The sequence below is a fragment of the Tauraco erythrolophus genome, chromosome 1 (assembly GCF_009769465.1).
Source record: "Tauraco erythrolophus isolate bTauEry1 chromosome 1, bTauEry1.pri, whole genome shotgun sequence".
Lineage (NCBI taxonomy): Eukaryota > Metazoa > Chordata > Aves > Musophagiformes > Musophagidae > Tauraco > Tauraco erythrolophus.
Window position 1 is genome coordinate 1,972,794 of NC_141465.1, and position 13,211 is coordinate 1,986,004.

Consider the following 13,211-nt stretch of genomic DNA (forward strand, 5'->3'; position numbering starts at 1 on the left):
TCAGTAAAGATTTCCCGAAACTGGCAAGAGAACAAGAGTAGGTTTCATGTCTTTGAAGTGTAGAAGCATTGATGCTCACCACAAAGAAGAGTTTCACCTGCAGTGACCAATATAGCACCATGCTTAAAACCATAAACATCAAGCACAAGCACTTTCTGAGCAGCAGTAGTTAAGGCAAAGCAAGCAAATCGACCACTTTATTCCAGTGTGATGCAAGCAGATTCCAGTAACTCCTCCCATTGACACATCAATGAGCCACCAATCTTGCTGTACTGAAACGCTGCCCTTCCACTGCTTTAAATAAGCTACTCTTCAGGCACAGAAAAGCAGGAAACTAAACAGTTTGACCAAGAAGTGGAGAGAGAAAGGCCCACCTGGAATACTGTGTTCAGCTCTGGAGTCCCCAACACAAGAAGGACATGGAGCTGCTGGAGCGGGTCCAGAGGAGGCCATGAAGATGATCCGAGGGCTGGAGCACCTCTGCTATGGAGACAGGCTGGGAGAGTTGGGGCTGTTCAGCCTGGAGAAGAGAAGGCTCCAGGGAGACCTTCCACTTCCTAAAGGGGCTACAGGAAAGCTGGAGAGGGGGTTTGGACAAGGGCATGTAGTGACAGGACACGGGGCAATGGCTGTAAACTGAAAGAGGGGAGATTTAGATTAGATCTAAGGAAGAAATTCTTCCCTCTGAGGGTGGTGAGGCACTGGCACAGGTTGCCCAGAGAAGCTGTGGCTGCCCCATCCTTGGAAGTGTTCAAGGCCAGGATGGATGAGGCTTTGAGCAACCTGGTGTAGTGGAGGGTGTCCCTGCCCATGGCAGGGGGGTTGGAACTGGATGATCTTTGAGGTCCCTTCCAACCCAAACCCTTCTATGATTCTATGATTTTCAGACTCTCATCTCTGGAGGCCGAGTGGCACAGCAGCTACGCATTCCCTACTGCCTAAGACAGCAATTCTCATGGGCAGTTCAACAGATACAGCAGACACACGTTAATGGAAAAAATCCCACATTTTATTGAATGCAAACAGTGGTTGGACAGCGTAGTTATTCAAAAGGTTTGTTCAGTTTGAGCTTCTAGTCCAGGAAATGGGGGCTCAGTGCAGTAACACTTAGAGCCAGACAGTACATTGCAATTACACTGCAGCTTTCACTGACAGCAGTGAAAGAATCCTTACTGGAACGGGGAGGCGTTCCTCAGTCTCCTGAATCCTCATCCATGCGCTCAGACGACTCCTCACCATGTGCTGCCCGTCCTTATGACAGTCTTTATTTGTAAACATGCATTCTTTGGACTGCTTTGCTACTCTGGTGCCCAGCCTGGCTGTCCAGAAACCACACTGGGAAATGATTCCTTTTGGGGAAGGAAAAAGATTTTAAAAGAAAAAAAAAAAAGTTTCCGAACTCAGGAGCAGAACAGGATTCCAAACAGTGCCAGTTTAATCTGGCTAGGAAAAAAAAAAAAAAAGTGACAAAGACAGGTAGGCAGTAAAATCCATTAGAAAGAGAAAAGGCATAGTGGGTTAAGTTGCTTCCAGCAACGATAAGATTCCCAATACGTTCTGCCTCCACACTCTAACCCAGGAGGGAGGGAGGGGGCAGGGAAAGACATCCTGATGATGAGGTGGCACGAGAGAAAAAATAAAATCAAAGACAAAAGTGGTGCTGAGATAGAGGCTTCCACCTTCTAAGGTCAAATCATCGTTCTTGGCTCCGTGCAACAGAAGAACGCTCAGCCCTTCCCAGGACCTGTCACCAGGTTCTCGCCGCTTCCACCAGGTGGTGAAGGTCTGGTCCTTCTCTTCCAGAGTCTTAAGGGAACAGAGATTGTAATGTTGGAATACCCTGTGGCCAGGGAGTGGCAACGGGACAAGAGGCCCCTTCTTGGTGGGCGTGCGGCGCGAAGTCTAGGAGCAGTGTATCCTACGTGAGTAAAGAACTGCGCTGGCATGGTCTCCATTGGTGGCAACCTGCCTCCTCGGGCAGAGGGGTAGGACAACAGCAGGGAGGGGAAGAGGATTGAGTGCAGGGGTCTGAGGGCATGCCCACTCCAAGCTCCTCAGCGCGCCGTTTTGGCACGAACGGTGTGACATTTGATACACAGCACGTGCCCATCCAGTGGAAAGCACCCATTCTCGTCTGCTTCAATGGACAAGGGCTTCCCACAGTCCTAAACAGGGAAGGAAAAGAGGGAGGGAGCTCAATGACAGCCAACAGCGGGGTAAATGCATTCAAGGGTGTAAGAAATGCCCCACCAGGCTCACAGCCGACTGCTCTGTCTCTGATGCTGCTAATGGGAGACACTACTTTGAGGGAAGAGCAAGACCCTTCTGTGATCCCAGCACGTTCTCCCGGAACACAGAGCTGTGGTATTAGAGATGTTAGCGACTACAACCCTGCACAGTCCTTGTTCATGGACCTGTGGTCCGTAAATGTCTGATATTTTTCCGAACCTGCTTCAAAAACGCTCCAAATTAATTCAAAACAACCTCAGTGTTCGGTCAGGGCAGACAACAAAGGTGCCCAGTTGGTGATGGGCATGGGAGAGATGGGAGGAGCGGGGCCACCAGGCTTACCTCACACTTGTAACATTTCATATGGAAATTCTTCTCCAATGCCACCACACGCACTGTCTCATCCTTTCCAGGCTCTGGCATGATAGGCTCACTACAGACGGAGCAGCGTGGAGCATACTTCCTGCAACACACAAAAACACGGAGATCATGACCACCGCGGTGACGTTCAACGCAACTTCCTCACTGCTGTCCAACAGCGTCAGCAGCAGAGGAATAATAAATCCCAAAGACGTTTAGGTGGGAGAAGACCTTAATTGCCACAAGGTACGTTGCTGATTCATTTTTAACTTCGCGTCCAACAGATGCCATGGGCCACCCAACCCCACACTGCAGTGAAATTACACAGGTGTGAGGGAATCTGCCTTCTGCCAGACCCCACGTGCTCGTGCTCCCTCCATACCTGTGGTAGTCATCCACGCAGTGAGGCTGGTTGGCCTGGTCCACAATAAAAGAGGTCCCTTCAAGAGGGGTATGGCACATCACGCAGGTGAAGCACTGGGGATGGTATGAGTTACCAGTGGCCTTCAGCATCCGGTCTGTGATGGTCTGTTTGCAGACACTGCACTTTTCCAAGGTCCCCTGAGCCCAAAGGAAACAAGTACAACACATTAATCCAGTCCCCCAAGCCCTGGGAGGCTACACCACAGACAGGCAAGACGGAAGGAGGATGGGAAAGCAAGAGGGAGCAACCACAGCTCTCATCTCAGTGACTCACAGCATAGCAGTCCTCACAGAAGGGCTTCTCATCCACGTTGTAGAACTGCTGCCCTTGCAGCTGCTTCTCACATTTGAAGCAGGTGAAGCATTCCACGTGGAAGAGGCGGTCCAGGGCCCTCACAGCTGGCTGGGTTCGTGACAGGGGCTTCCGGCAGAAGCCGCAGAGCTCTGTCAATGGAAAAAGAAAGGGATTAGGAGAGATGAAAGCCACCACAGTCTTAGTCCTACCGCTGTCCGCTGAGGGAACGCACCAGAAGTAGCAGCCTCTGCTGGGGGCGGATGCTCCATATCCTTCATTAGTTTCTGGGTCAACATCTCCAGCTCTTCTACCTCCTTCATGGTCAGACAGGAATTTCCCCTAGGTGGATCTGCACCGGAGCCTGTGGGTCTATGCTGCAGGAAGTGGAAACATTCAATCCCAAAGGACACACATAGACAGACTCCGTCCCACCTTGTCCCTAATGAACCTACTTCTCACACCTTTACTTCTCTCTGTCTCTCCCTCTAGAGAACAATCTGCCACCCACTGTGCTTGCTTCTTTCCACCTTTACATGAAGCCCTACCCCTCTCCACCACTGTCCCTAGTTACATCTCTCTTTCAGATGGGCAGTAGCTTGCCCTAGCCTGGGACAGACCCTCCCTCCTCATCCTCCAACTTCACTCCCAGTGATGCTGTGCCTGTCCAAAGACGCTGCTCCCATGGCTCGATCCCTTACCGTGTCTTTTGCAGCCGCAGGGTGTTCTGCAGGACGTGGCTTCACCTGCACTTGGGGTCTTTCCCTCTGCTGGGCATAGGTGAAATTGGGAGGCTCTGGCCGAGAGGAGGGACCTGAAGGTGCAGGGGCTGTGAACTGAGTCTGGAGGGAGGTAGGATATCTTGTAGAGTTTGAGGGAGCTGTGGCAACATTGGCACCTGATTTGGATCCAGGCTTAGAAGAGCCAGAAACAGGGGGTGGGGTGAATTTAGGGGTAGGCTGAGCAGGAGGGAGAGAGGTGGGTGGAGGGACGGGTGCTAGGGGCTCCTTGCATTGCTGCGGGGCTGCCCATGGGGTTGGGGTGGGGGTCAAATCCACTCCAGGGGGCTTGAAAGGTGAGCTTCCACTTGGCTTTGGAGTGAACTTGGAAGGAAAGGAATGAGGAGTATCTCTGGGTGCAGATGGTATTTCCGCATGGGCTTTTGGGGCCGACGGTTTCTCTACAGAACCTGTGGACCCTGGAGATATCTGTAAAGAGAAGCAAGAGAGACACAGGCAGTCACCAGCAAAGTGGAGGAGAAAATATCCCTTCTATAGCAGTAAGTCAGCAGCTATCCCAGAACCACGACGCTAAGATCTCCCACACTTTTACACGTTCAGCAGTCCTGACGGGTTGCAAGATCTGTGCTTCCTAGTCCTTCACGTACACTTCTGCGCTACGGTTTATCCAGACATTTTAATCTTCAGTAGCCCTCTTCTCACTACAACCGTGCAGCAAACCAGCCATCTCTCCTTCCAACTGCGACATTCTGGAGAGCTCACCCGGGATTTGAAGGGGTCGTTCTTCTCCATGTCATCCAACATTACGGACAGTGAGTCAATCTCAAGATCAATGCTGCTCATCTTGCCACGTACCTACACCACCATCCATGAGGAAAGAGGGAGCAGAGCACGTTACAGGAACAGCCAGAGAACCAGGTGTATCCCCTAAACAATAGCAGATTTTGACACTTTGGACCGTGGTACAGATCTGCTCCTTGCTCTGAGCGGATAGCAAGTTGGTGAGGATGAAGAGGGCACAGCACCCAAGGTCTACAAACAGTGGGAAAACACACAGCCCAAAGAAACTCACAGATTTAGGTGTGAAAAGACACCTGGAGGTCTCTAGTACAACACCCTGCTCACAGCAGGGCTCACTCCCAAGCTAGACCACGTTGCTCAGGGCCTTGTCCAGGTGATTTCTGAACATCTCCAAGGACACGGATTCCCCAGCCTCTCTGGGCACCTGTGCCAGTGTTGAGCCACCCTTGGAGAGGAACAGGTTTTTCTTCTGTCCAACAGGAACTTCCCTTGCCGCAATCTGTGCCCATTGTCTCTCGTTCTCTTTTTGTGCCTCAGTAAGGAGGATCTGTCTTCTCTCCAGTCCTCCTTTAGGTACTGCAGACTGCAGTTAGATCCCTGCCCTTGGCCTCCTCTTCTGCAGGCTGAGCAAACCCAGCTCTTACACCATGTGCTCCATCCCCAGTGATCGCTACGACCCTTTGCTGGATTGCAGCTAGTTCAGTATTTCTCTGAGGTATTATACTGGGGAGCCCAACTGGAAACAGCCCTCCAAGACGCAGCCTCGCTAGCACCAAAAAGAGGAAAAAAATCACCTTCCTTGTCCTGCTGCCCACACTCTCACGAACGCAACCCAGCATGTGGTTGGCCTTTAATGCCACAGGGGTGCGTTGCTGGCTCACATTCAACTTGCTGTCCACCAGGAACCCCAGGTCCTTCACCTGTGGAGCTGTAGCCCAGTCAGTTGACCCTAACCTACGCTGGTCCATGGGGTGGTGGCATTTTCTGCTTTCCCAGATCTCAGGGCTTCCTGCTGCTGAGCTCAGAGTAGCGAGAAGCTGTCCCAACTCACAGAGCATCACAACAAACTATACTTCCCTTGACCTCACTCACCTGTGGGGCAGGCACCTTGCTCAGTGGCCCTTCATCAAACATCGGTGGAGGAGGAGGAGGAGGAGGAGGAGAAGGAAAAACTTCTTCTGGGGCTGGTGGAAAAGGCTCTTCGAAGGGTGGAGGGGGTGGAGGAAAAGCACAGTTTGAGGAGAAACTCGCCTCCTCTCCAGGTGGGGGAGGCGGTGGCAACGGCAGCTCTATGGGGAAGAACGAGCATAAAAGCAAGTTTGGATCATTTCTTAACTCTTAGCCAGTGCAAACCCCAGGAGGGGTCTCGAAGGTATTACATCAAGTAGATCCCATCCAGGTGACCCCAGCACCCATCAAGGACAACTAGAGGGGCTAGCTTTTCCAGAGGCTAGCTTTGGAAAAGGTGAAAGCCATTTGCCATCATATAAACTTTCTTCAGCATCTACTGCAATTAGTCACTGGGAATAGTTATTGTATAAGTGGGAAACGTCCTACCACACCCTTTCCCACTCCTCCTCTCATTCTTCAGTCCCTAGCACGTGCTTCTCTTGCCAGTAACTGGCTCAGATTGCTGAGTACAGAACAGCACTAGAAGAAGTGCCAGTGGACAACCAGGACCCTGAAGAGCCTGCATTATCACAGGAAAATAAGCTGGCACCTCGCAGCTGGCTAGTAAGCACGACAAGAAACCAGTGGTCTGACTTGCTTTTTTTTTTTTTCCCCCTCCCCAACTACCCCTGATGCATAGGAGGAATCTTTGAAACTGCTTTGTTTTTCCAGGAGATGAAAACAGCTTTCCTTTTGTGGGCTAAAACGTCCCATACCCAGTACAGCTTAGGACATGAGACATTTCCCAGAACCCTTTTAAGCAGGTGCCTCAGTCCCCTAGAAGAAAAACCCATTGCTTCCACCTATTTGTATTTGCTGAAGACACAGAACTGGCAGTCTACTACAACATGGTCAAATAAACGTGAATCCTCTTCCCTCCACCACGAGCAGGAGAGTTGTCCTCTTATCACCCAAGCAGCAGAGAACACTGAAGACAAGGAGATGTAACTTCCCCATCCCTTTTCCTGGACACCCACCTCTCCTCCTAGCTAGCCCCAACCAGCAGCAGGGTGAAAGACCATTTTTTTTTTCCACTCCTGCTAATCCATGTGCAACGTTTGGCAGCCGGAATCGAATTGTCTCATCTTTATACCCAGCTGTTGTTGACGGACTTTATAAGGACTTCTTGCTGTAACCTAAGGGAGATGTTACTGCCCTTTCAGAAAAAGGAAGCCGAATCTTATTAGCCAGTGGAATGCATAAACTGCACTGGTATGCAGCACCTCTTCCAAGCCTTCTTGTACCACAGCAGTTCTGCTTGGAGAGGGAAGTAATACTAGGCTGGTATTTTTTTCTTTTAAACTTTTTTTGAAATTTATTTATTGAAAAAATAAAAAAAAATTATTATTTTTTTGTTTGGGGATCAAGTTTGTATACACTTTGGTTTACTGAAACGATAAAGAATATTGCAAAAACGAGGCCCTGCCTGCTGTCACATTGTTTCGGATGCACTACGAGCCTGTTTTATGAATTATTCATACAAATTTAAGTTCCTCACAAAGGAATTAATACCAGATTTGTGGAATGATCACTAAATATAACATTCCTACAGCAATACTAACTTAGCCATCCTGTCATTTAAGACAGAGACCAACTGCTATGGCTTCATGTCCTACTACTATTTGATTGGGAAGTGTATGAAAAAGGGAAAGAAAGACTGAAGAGATGCAGCAGAGAAGGAGCAACCCAGATGCATTTCTCTCACAACTTGAGTTTTGGTGGTTCATCTGTACTTCAGATGTCTTGCTGGCAGCCCTCACCCCATGGTGACGCAGCAGCTTAAGCCAAATGGTTCTTTTGCTAATCTTTCCATCAAGTTAGTTCCTCCATAACAGGCTTTATAAGGAAGGGAGAAGTGGAGCCAACAAGACTCAACCCTCCACTCGCACTGTATATTGAAAAATAATTTTTAGCATCCACCTGGCTACTTTTGTACTTCAGGTAACGTATTTGTGTGATGAGACCTTCCGACAGACACATCCCTAATCCACAGAACTACAGTGGAAAATCATAAAGCCTAAGATGGGACTTGGGATTACAGACACAAGATTCCAGCCAACAACATAAGATAAAAAGAGTTAGCTGGTATAATTCTAGGAGATGGAAGCACCAACATGCTGAGGCCCTTGTGACTTAAGAAATTGAAAAAAGGGCTCAATAATTTTTCTCCTCTGAGCACAGAGGCAGCCTTCCTACCATCAGGTCAGCTGCCCACTAACTTCACATGCTAACCTAGAAACCTTCAGTGTTGCACAGTCTATGGTGGACAGTGAAAAGAAAGAAATTTAAACCAGCAGTTAGCATTATTTGAACACGCGTGTCCCGACTGGGGTGCACCCTGATAGAGTCCTGGGATACCACACAGCATCAAGCATCAGCAAGAGATCCCAAGGGAACTTTCGGGTGGCCCCATGCTGATCAAGTCCAACCACACAACCAGGAATCTTCTGCTTCTTAAGAGGACGCAAAGCCAACCAAACAACAAAAAATGAAACACAAAACCACCCCCCCACACACCATCACAGGAAATGAAAAAAAAAAGGAGGAGAGAAAAAAAAAAGAGAAAGAAAACCACACTAAAGCAAGATGTCACTCTACACAGGAAAACACACCCAACCCAAACCACCAGGAAAAAGTATAAAACTCTACAAGTCACACAAACTCTAAGTCTCACTTCCTGTTCATGACAGCTTCCACCATTTTTTCATGCAATTATTTCTTCCTCCCCATCTCCAGCAGCAAAGATGACAACTGCAGAGTCCATGAGAAGGATCTCTACAGAGACAACCAACTTGACTTGAGATGAATCAACAAGGAGAACAACACGATTCAGCACCATCAAGGTCAACTTCTCTGCAACGTATTTGCTCTCAGACATGCTGGCCAGAAACTGGCTGCAGTTACACGATCCTGCACTCAGGGAATACTACGAAAAATCCATTGTGTTCCTCCAGCATCAGTGCAACGCGGGATTGCCTTCCCACTTCCTTTCCTAATGGAGATACTACGTACTTTGAGATCCCTTTACAATCGTTTTATCTCATTCTGGAACCTGCCAGCCTCTACAGCAAGAGTTATCTGTCACTTACACCCCTGCTGTCATGTTTAGCCCAGCTACAGACCTCACCCTGAGAATTTAGAAACATGTATTCACGTCTGCCATGCCAGCCCTCACCTACCTTCTGCCAGCAGGGACATGGGCGCTGATGGAATCTCCCCCACCTTCCCTATCTGAGCACGCTGGGCACCAGCTCCAGGAGGCGGGGGCAGCGCCGACTCCGATGCACCCCCAGCCTTGAAGGGGTTCACCTTGGGTTTCGGGGCGACCACAGGTGCAAACTTCTTCTGTGGGTTGTAGAAGGAAGGGGTGGAAATGTTGATGCTGACTGTGGATGTCATGCGGGTCCCTGGGGCACCCGGGGAGGCCATCTTCTCAGCACCTGGCAGGAGAGAAGAGGGAGGAAACCTGTATGAAGTCAGCCTTGGGCCAGAGTGGAAATTAATAGAGGGGACCATGTGGAACAGAGGGACAGAGGAGTTTAAGTCCAGCCAGAGGCTGGGGTGCCCAAGCAGAGCGCAGAGCACTTCCAGCATCAGCACAGGAAAAAGGAGGAACAGAAACAGCTCCAACGAGCTGGCACATTTCACCACTTCGACCCAGTACAGCATTAACCACAAAGGGGTTCCTGCCACGAAGAAAACCAAGCTCTTTGCTGCACGAGAACCCCGCACGCACGTGTGCCAGAGAGGACGGCAACGGGCCACCACGCCGAGCATCGCCCACCACAGGGGCCCTCTGCCAGCGTTTCCAGTTGGCATGTTCAAATCGGTGCCCCTCCACGCTGCTGGCCCCTCTCACACGGACAATAACAGGTGCTGGGACCGGGGGCCCTGGTGCCACCAGCATCGCCCACCGTGCCCCACGCACCCTGTGGAGGGGGCACCCATATGCGCTCTCCCAGAACTGGAATTACCATTTCCTCTGCCCCGCTTACCCGATATGATGCCAGCCGGTTCCTCCCGACCTCAGGCTGTGTCAGCCCTAATAATGTCCCCCTTCACCCCCACCCCAACCCCGTTACCCCCGGCGGAGCGCGGGCAGCTGCGGCCAAGGAGCTCCCCGGTGTCCCAGCCCTGGGCAGAGCCCTCTGCTCCATGGATCTGGCCTTCCCACCCCCCGTGAGGATGACAGCGGCTCCCGCCACCCCCTGCCCGGGGGTCCACTCCTCCTGGCAGCATGCAGGCACACAAACCTTCTCCCCCTTTTTTCCCCACACTGAGCCAGCTGCTCCAGCAGCCGCGGGTCTCACGACGAGAGTCGTGTTTTTGAGGATGCCCTCAGTCCTGCAAACCAGGCTGGAGATCTCATCCATGCTAGAAACCTCCGGGAAGCCAGACGCTTTGTTGTGAAGCCTGGCATGCCTACAGCCCTCTTAACACCCAGCACAATAGCGCTTCCGCCAGCGCAGGGGCCCTCTGCCAGCGTTTCCAGTTGGCATGTTCAAATCGGTGCCCCTCTGTGCTGCTGGTCTCTCCCACACGGACAATAACAGCTGCTGGGACCGGGGGGCCCTGGTGCCACAAACACCCGCTCACCACTAATTCACCCGTGGTTGCTGGTGGAGACCTGCACGCCCAGTCTGAAGCACTGCCATGGCAGTGCGGCGAGATCCAGTAACCTGGGACAGCTTCTCCAGGTCACACGCGTGTGACAACACAAGGTGAAGTCCGTCTCGCTGCTCCGTTTGTTCCCGTTGTGCAAGGCTGATGAGTTGAACTCTTTGGGGCTTTTCAAAAGTAGGAAGAGGCTGCAACAGCGAGCAGCAGCCAGAGAGCTGCGGCGGGCATCTCCCACATGATCCAGCATGGAAAGGGCCAAGGCAGAAGAGTAATTAGCAAGGTCTGTCCTCGATCCCTTGGACTTGCAGAGGCCAACCAACCGTCTTGCAAGTCAGAAGGGACTGACCAACTCCCTCTGGTTTGCAGCTTCCCACCAAGCTCCAGCAGCCACTGAAAAGACCTCCAGCCTTTCTTTAGAGACTTCTGCCTCCGCTATGGTGTAACGAACCACTTGGTAGTAGTTCTACCAGAATTGACAGCGCTATGAGTAGGGCACCACAGTGATGATGTTGCTTCTGGTCATGATCCATACTGGGATTAGTCAACACAGAGACAGCCTCGGGACATTGGCTACTTCACAAAAAAGTGCTGGCTTTGCTACCAGCAGCTGCTGTCTCCCTTAACCCAAAGCAGCCCATTTCGCAGTAGGCTACGTCGCACCGAGGGCCCTTTCTGCTCCGAGCTGTCTCCATCCAGCAGCTGCCCCTGCTCATCCTCACTTCTGGTTTATCAGTCCAGCCCCACACAGACCAAACAGGCTGAGGAAGGCTGGTCTGGTGGGGGGGGTCACCCCCCCCCCAGCTCTGCAGCGTTGCCAACACCATCCAAGCCTTACCAGAAACTTAGGTGAGTCCTGTGGCACTAACTGTTTGTAAAAGCTATCGGAGAGGGAGTGTCACACCAGCAGACCTCATCTCAAATCCTTCTGTCCTCACGTTTTCCCCGAGGGGAGAGATTTTTCTGCGTGTTGTTAACAGCATTTAAGATGACTCAGGTGGAGCCATGAAGAAAGATGTCCCCAAAGGACACAGTCAGGATACTTAGTTGCCTCACACAGGGTTTCTCTCCAACAGAGAGGAAGTAGGAGGACAGAACCAAGCAACACCTCCCAGGAGGTCCCATGGTGGACCTGCCACCTCTTGTGCATCCAGACAGCTTTCAATTCTTTGACCCCAAGCCACCACTTTCAAAAGCTCAGCTCCCTTCCTGGGGTAGTGAAAAGAGGAGGAACCTGAGGAGGTCAAAGCTCACCCAGCACCGTGGGCTGACACACCACATCTGTACTTCCCCTATTTCCCAACTTCCTCCCAACCGAGGAGGGTCAGAAGAACTCTAGCAAAAAAACCCACCCCAGAACACGAAGCGAACGGATTAAATGGCTGTATGAGTTATGCTTATCTTCACCCTCTCAGGCTAATTCCAGAAAGTTCTCCCAGCGTGGCCCAAAGTCCCAAAGAGAACAAAGTCCCACCAGCTACACAAGCTGCAAGGTAGAGCCGTAAAAGAACCGGCCTGGGGGAGATGGGGGGGGGGCATTCAGAGCTACCAACTTCTCCCACATCCGCTGGGCTTGCCAGAAAGAGGGGAAAAAACTCCAAAAAGCTATGCAAACATATGTAAAACGCTTGGAAGTCCCACGACTTTCCAAGCGCTCGTGTCTTCACTTTCTCAGGGCGCTCCCGGAGAGACAGAAACTCATAAATTAAACAAACCTCACGCACAAGAGCCCCAGATTCCTCTCCCTCAAGCACATCTGGAAAAGGTGTTTCACTCGCCAATACGCACACAAAAGAGAGCCTGTCCCCAGTAAAACCAGGCAAACCCCCCCCCCCCCCCCCCCCCCCCCTTCCCCACCGCTGGAGCTATACTGGGGCGTTTCGCTGCCTCCATTTCCCCGGCAGGGAAGAAAACTCCCCAGCTTCACGCGTTCGCGAACCTTTCTTCTGCGGAAAGGCAAAAAAAAAAACCAAAACAAAACAAAAACCAGGAGTTACGACCGTAAATCAATCCCGAAAAGACTGGGAGACCCTGCAGGAGGCGAGCCGCCCTCCCGGCGGGAGCGGCAGGAATCCCGCACCCCCGGGGAGAGGCAGGAATGCCGGCTCGCTCAGCGCCGGCCCGGATAAAACGCGTTTATCGCGACACCGAGACGAAGCGACTCACCTCCGGGGGCTGGAGCCGGGGCCGGGAATCGGGATCCGGCTGCTCTGCCCCGCACACCGCCTGCCTCCAGCCGTCGGGAAGGGCGGCAGGAACGACGGGCGGGGGAACTGGCGAGCCCGAGCGCTTCCGACCGACAACTCGCGAAAAAAAAAGCCTCGCCCAGGCAAAGTTGTTTGACCATAAAAGGAGCGAGGCTGCGCGAGCGGCTGAGCTCACTCGCTGGGGAATGCGGCACCGGGGGATGGCGGCGGCGGCGGCTCGTCGGGGCGGCGGCTGCGCGGCCCCTCCGGCCTCGGAACAGGGGGGAACGGGGGGTGTTTCTCCGCCCGCGGTCCCGGAGGAGAAGAAGAAGCGGTTGTTGGGTTTTTTTTTTCCTCTCGCACTGCGGCCCCCTCGGCTGGCGTCCCTGCTCC

General features: G+C 52.0%; 1 protein-coding gene across 1 annotated transcript; it reads right to left on the reverse strand.

The window, feature by feature from the left end:
• Positions 1-1,008: 1,008 nt before the first annotated feature.
• On the reverse strand, positions 1,009-12,830 carry ZYX (zyxin). Its single transcript, XM_086616768.1, has 10 exons — positions 12,799-12,830; positions 9,195-9,455; positions 5,938-6,134; positions 4,807-4,899; positions 4,006-4,512; positions 3,540-3,681; positions 3,287-3,456; positions 2,972-3,150; positions 2,572-2,692; positions 1,009-2,165 (listed from the first exon to the last, which is right to left on the reverse strand). Exons 2-10 carry the CDS (start codon positions 9,442-9,444, stop codon positions 2,055-2,057), a joined length of 1,770 nt encoding a protein of 589 aa, XP_086472894.1. The 5' UTR covers positions 9,445-9,455; positions 12,799-12,830; the 3' UTR covers positions 1,009-2,054.
• Between the last annotated feature and the right edge of the window lie 381 nt (positions 12,831-13,211).

Bases quoted from the DNA above. Each gene is read 5' to 3' on its own strand.
- ZYX (XM_086616768.1), bottom strand. From the start codon at position 9,444: ATGGCCTCCCCGGGTGCCCCAGGGACCCGCATGACATCCACAGTCAGC. The intron at 4,900-5,937 runs GTGAGTGAGGTC...ATGGTGGTGTAG, and splicing joins GCAAGGTGCCTGCCCCACAG to GTACGTGGCAAGATGAGCAG. The intron at 3,457-3,539 runs GTGCGTTCCCTC...TTCCATTGACAG, and splicing joins AGCAGAGGCTGCTACTTCTG to AGCTCTGCGGCTTCTGCCGG.